The 6,000-nt window shown below is 48.7% G+C and overlaps 1 protein-coding gene across 1 annotated transcript in view; it reads right to left on the minus strand.

The window, feature by feature from the left end:
- MBOAT2 (membrane bound O-acyltransferase domain containing 2) overlaps window positions 1-4,766 on the minus strand; it is a 93,900-nt gene extending 89,134 nt beyond the window's left edge. The window contains exon 1 of the mRNA XM_050894044.1: window positions 4,656-4,766. Coding sequence (XP_050750001.1) covers window positions 4,656-4,727 — 72 coding nt within the window. The 5' untranslated portion in view covers window positions 4,728-4,766. The remainder of the gene's footprint in view (window positions 1-4,655) is intronic.
- Between the last annotated feature and the right edge of the window lie 1,234 nt (window positions 4,767-6,000).

Genomic DNA, 6,000 nt, shown 5'->3' on the forward strand with positions numbered 1-6,000 from the left:
ACATCAATGATAATTGCTTTTATGTGGAACTGAGTGCGTTAAGGGCATGTTGAAAGCAACTCGGGTAACCCTCTGCACGAGGAAGCGTATGCAGAAAATTATGCAAAGATGTAGATGCAGCAGACTGGCCTGTGATCACTAGATTAAGGAAGTTCATATGGTTTATGCAGTTCACGTTTAGGAGGACTTAGATTTTTATGCCTATTCTTATTAAAAAAAGGTCAGTTCAGATTCTTTGAAGGTTGATGGCACTCATGTAGAAAATTATATTTATTCTACAAAAATGAGCAAATTTATTCAAATAAAAGCCAAAATTAGACTGCAAAAAAAACCCAAGAAAAGTGTGGAAATAGCAAGGCTTTTTTTTTTTTTTTTTACTTTTGTTGAAAAAACACTGCTTATCTTTACATCCTGGATTTTAAGTGAAGTGCATCATCAAAAGCATGACATTTTATTCAGTCCACACATCTTCACATAGCTATACTGTTAGCAGGTGGAGCCACACTCTTTCTTTTCTTATCTAGAAGATAATCACTGAAGTTAGCTTGGTTGATCCAGTTGTTCAGACCATATTTCAGGATCTCAAGATCAATCTTAGCCCACGCAAAAAGTTGACGCTCGCATATTGTCGTAGTCAATCTCCTATCTCCCCTGCTCAGCTATTCCTCTACTACAGTTATCTGTTTCTATGGCAAATGAAGGGCAATAATAACCCATATAATTTTTGCCGATTTTCAGCTAAAAATTGTGCTCCCTCTGGTGGAAGCAGTGAAATCAAAGATTATTCTCTGAACTCACCTTACCCCGCAGAGACCCAAAGCCAGGAAGAAAGCTTTGCCCTCCTAGAATCATTCTCACCTCACACCAAATTTAAATATCTCCAATTTAAGCTGACATGTGATCAAGAGAAGTAATTTGTCAACAGACAATCAGCAAGATAGTGCCAGAACTAGAAATGGACCAAGGTCCAACATGCTATTTATCAGGCTTCACCTCAGAGAAAGAAGAAAGCGGCAGAGACACAAATATGACATGAATACAGGAAAAACAGGTGGCTAGGTGAGAGACGTAACTATAATAAAATAATTCAAGTTGCAACCTCAATGCACTATGCAACACATGATTCTCTGGCAGCCAAGTTTTTACGATAATCCTTCCCATACTCCTGTATAGCTGTCAGGGGTGGGAAGGACATAACTACTTTTATTGCGTCTCTCCCCTAACAAGACAGAAGGAATACTGCAGTACATTAACATTCACTCATTAACTTTAAGGACCCAAGGTGACACAGTTGTCAACAGGATGCTTCCTTCGCTGAGTAACAAACTTAGGTTCTCCAAGAAGTGAAAAGATACAGTTCTTATGAGGCTTTTCACCCTCAAGGAGTGATTTTTTTTTTTTCCCTATAACAAAACACAAAAGAAAGGTGTGCAACTCGCCTTCCCAAATCTATAATCGTAGGTTCTTGTTCACACCAAGCATTTTCCCTTGCACCAATAACAACAAGAATAGAAAAATTGGAACAAGAAGCCTATCAAAAACACATTAGCTTTTCCAAGTAGCCATTTCAGTTAACTTGGTGCAAGACAAAATAAGGGCCAAAGGAAGGGTTAACAGAGAGACAAGTTATCACATACCACCTTGTTGGGGGATACACACAGAAGCGGAAAACAAGTTCTTCTCCATTCCTGTAGCTAACTAGTACTCTAGTACCAAGCAGAAAGGTCTAGGAACAGCAATCTGTTAAAGCAACAAAGCTTTTCTCTTGTAACACAGTTGGGCACATAGAGGAGACTGTTCTTCTAACAAGTGTGTCAAATGGCTCTGGTGGAGCTCTCATCCTCCATCTTTTACACTGACCACCAACTAGCACGTAACCAACACCAAACACATCTGTGTCTCTAGTTCTACCAAGCATTAAGTCAAGGAGTAATCAATTTCTCACATTCAACCCACACACAGATGTGGATCTGATTAATTAGTTCAATCTTACAGATAGCAGCTTCACCTTTAACTGAAATTTCTACTTTCATTCACTGCCAAATAGGCAAGGTTCTTCCATCCATCTGTTTGAACACCCAGACAGTAAAATAACATTGACACATGCTACCCGGATTTGTCCTCCAGAGTTACATGCCTTTGCCTTCACTAAAACTTTATAGCAGGATAATTAGACAGTAATGGCTTAAACATAAATCACAGTTGCAACATTTTGGATATAAAGATTAGTATCTACTTGTGGTCAAAACTGAAACATAGAAGCAGAGAAACAAAACCCACTCATCTCCATCAGTTCTGAGTGCTGGTATTATCCTGGAGTGCCCATTTCAAGTACCTACTGTACTGGTATGATTGTAGTCACAGTATAGATTTGGATCAAGTAGCAGAAACAATCTACTAATCACAAAACCTTTATTTTTTTATTATTTTTTTTCAAACCACTGCTACATTTTCATACCAAGTGTGTGTATAGTATCACCGAATGTCACGCATAATCTTAAAGCACACACACCAAAGAGTATCAGCGCTTTCTTTTTCTTCTCTGCCCTCATTCTCTCCTTTACTACCTTTGATTTGATTACACTGAACACATTTCACATTCTTTCTGTATTACAAACTTACTATCAAGATAGACTCTTAAGCTGAGAGGTTACAAAAATCTAACTGCCTTTTTTTTTTTAAATCGGTTCTAGATGCATTCTCCTCAGTGCAGCATAATTTTGTAACTCTTCAGTCCATACTCCAGTCATAATCAGTGCTCTTCATACACAACTGGACCTACATTATGTACAGTCCGCTGATGTCTAAAAACAAAGTATGTATGATTTTTAACTGCTTATAACAAATCTTTTAAGCCAAGTGTTTAGCCACCCTCCATTGTGATTATCCCCAAAGCTTCAACAGAGCTCAAATAGTTTTTTACACTATTTATACTATTTATTTATACTACAAATTGTATTTTATAAAAACATTTTGGCTTTACAGGAGCACCTGTTGCAAAACATTCAATACAGGGAAGTTTTCCAGGCTTTGATAAAAAGTATCTTTATTATCATCAAAATGCCATATCCACAACATTTAAAACAAATCTGGTAGAAGCTGCACTACATCACAAAACAATTAAATTTATGACTACTATTATGAATTATATGACGCCAGCATCATGCCATAAAAAGTTGGTCATCTCTTATTTGTTTTACAGTACCCTGTAGAAACTACATGTTTTATGGAAATAAATACACGTCACCTGCCAAGAGCAGCTTACAGCCTGCCCGTATGAGGCACTGAGCCATGTGGTGCCATTGATCCCGGATGCAGGTACCATTGCAAGTTGTGCGCAGTATCTATTCCATCACAGCAAGCTCAATTTCAGCTTGCCCGCTTTTGTCAGTTTTCTAGAAGATACTTTTTCCTGTGTGTCCTTAACCTAAGGTTCCATTCAAACAAATGGCTGGTGGAGTGGGGGAAGAAAAAAAAGAAAGTGCGTAGTTCAGTCACTTCCAAAACTCTTTCACTAGACATGCTCCTTCCTCTGTATTTTGCTTCCAGGTACTTTTCTCACTTATTAGGTGTATTTTGTAAAACCAAACCATCAAAATCTCCCTCTACATAAGCACAGACTGTTTTCCGTGATGTGCTTCATTCATTCATACATTAATGGAGATTATTTTTTTTTTTTTAAGAAGAACTCCTCACATGAAATTTCCTGGTGCTACAAAATTTACAGGAGGAGTTACTTAAGGTTACTTTACTTACATATTCATAAACACATAAATATTCTGTAGATTTAGGAGGTCTAGACCACTTCCCCATACACAAACATTCCTGTACAACTTCAGTCATTAAGCTCTGCAAACCTCAGTTTCCCAATCTTATTTTGTAATCTTCTGATGTTTGGAACAGACGACAGGATTAACAACCTTCAGGAATTTTTATATCACTCGGACAAAAGATACCACAGAAACGCTCTGCCTACAAAGTACATATGAATTCCCAAGAGCATTGTGCGCAGCACACATTACCATTTAACGCCGCATTTAAAAATCACTGGCAGGCGCATCTAGGCACAGCACGCTGCTTTGCATTTGCAATTACTACCCAACCTTTGCATTGCTGAGCTGATACCGGCCCCGCTCCCAGCTGCGGAGCCACATCTGGCCAGACGGGGATGCCAACAAGTTGGCCAGCCCGGGGCCGCGGCAGCCCGGCCGCGATCACAGCCCCCGCGGCCTGACCCCGGCACGCCCGAAGAGGCGCACCGGCGGGGCGAGGCGAGGCGGGCCGGGCCCGGGATGCGGCCGCGCTGCTGGACCAGCCGCCGGCGGGCGCGGGGCGGGCGGCGGCGCGACCGCACCTGCACGCGAAGCGGGGCCGCAGCTCGCCGCCCCAGCGCCCCCCCCGCGGGCCGCGCCCGCGCCCCCCTCTCCCCTCACCCGCGGGTGCGTGAGGGGAACGGCCGCCGCCGCCTCACCGGGCGCTGCCCACCCTCCCCCCGGCCCCCCGCCCGGCGGAGGCGGGGAGGACGGAGGGGCCGCGGGGGGATGGGCGGCGGGACGGGAACAGCGCGGAGCGGGGGCGCCCGCCCGGCGCGGCGCCGCCCCTCCCCGGCGAGCCCCCGGGAGGCAGCGGCGGGGCAGGCGCCTCCCCATCCTCACCTGGTCGACGGGCAGCCGCACGGCGTTGCTGAGGGGCTGCAGCAGCGTAGAGCCCGTGGTGCTGGTGGCCATGGCGAGGGCGCCTCCTCCCGCGCCGGGAGAGCGGGCGACGAGGCCGGGAAACCGCTCCCCTCCCGGGCTCCCGCGGCGGCGGCAACAACGGCGGCGGCGGCGGCGCGAAGAGCCCCAGCCCCGCGCGGCGCCGTGACAACAAGGGCCCGGCGCGGCCCCGCCGCTGACTGACAGCGCCAGCGGCCAACCCGCGCGCGGCGCCGCCGCGGAGTGACGAGCGGGCTCGCCCAATCCCCGCCCCTCGGCGGCGTGGGCGGGACGAGGCGGCTCCCCTCCGGCGGCTGCCAGCGGCCGCGGCCCGGCGCGGGGAGCGGGAGGGGGACGATGGTGCCCGGGCGGGCGGGGGTCGGTGAGGTAAATCACGGGGCGGGGGGCGGACGGCCCCGCGGCGGCCGCTCCGCGCTGAGGGAGAAGCTGCGCGCAGCGCGCAGGTACCGCGCAGGGCCCGGCGCGGCCTCGCCCTGCGCCAGGCGGGGCTGCGCGGGGCAGGGGCCCGGCCGCGCTTCACCTCGCTGCGGCGTGCGGAGCTCCGACGTGCGCCGAAGTGTGCGCGACGTCGCCGAGGGCGCGGTGGGGGGACACGGGTGGGGGCACCGGAGGGGAAATGGCACCGTCCTGCGCGGGCTGGGGAAGCGGGGACAGCCTGACAGGGGAGCTCCCCGAGGAAGCGGGGTGCTGGCAGCGCTGGCGGGGTCGGTGCCAGGCGGCGGTCGGCCCAGGTGGCAGCCGTGGAGGTGTCTGTCGCTGAGGGTAGCGCAGAAGCATGTGGGCGTAGGCGTATGTTGAGGTAACGAAGAGATCAGCCCCCCGTTCTGCTCCTCACCATCTCCCCTTCGCCAGGATGGACACACAGGCAGCTCAATACCTGCGTACGCAGCGGTGGATGAGTGATGGATACACACGGGGTGTGAGGGTGGCCTGGCACCCTGAAGAAGTCGCAAAAAATGGCTAAAACCCCCTGTTGCTACAGCCACCCGTTGACTTACGGAAGTCTGTCTATCATGGCTATAAGCCACAGTTTTTAGTTTATTAATGGCCTGTTTGTTAAATACAGAAACCTGAAATGGTACAAGCGTAAGTACTTTTTCAGTAGGTTCAGCCTAGCAGTGCAGCTTCCTTAAAGAAAGCGAGAAGTGATGTGGTGGTGCCAATAGTAATAAATTGGTGTGCAGCACAACTCTTCCACCTGTCCGGTCAGCATTATCCAGTGTGAAACAGAGTGAAGTCTTGAGTGAGGGCTTCACGTTAGGAAGTGCAGCAAACTCTACCAGAT

The sequence above is a fragment of the Gymnogyps californianus genome, chromosome 3, assembly GCF_018139145.2.
Source record: "Gymnogyps californianus isolate 813 chromosome 3, ASM1813914v2, whole genome shotgun sequence".
In the NCBI taxonomy this organism is placed as follows: Eukaryota; Metazoa; Chordata; class Aves; order Accipitriformes; family Cathartidae; genus Gymnogyps; species Gymnogyps californianus.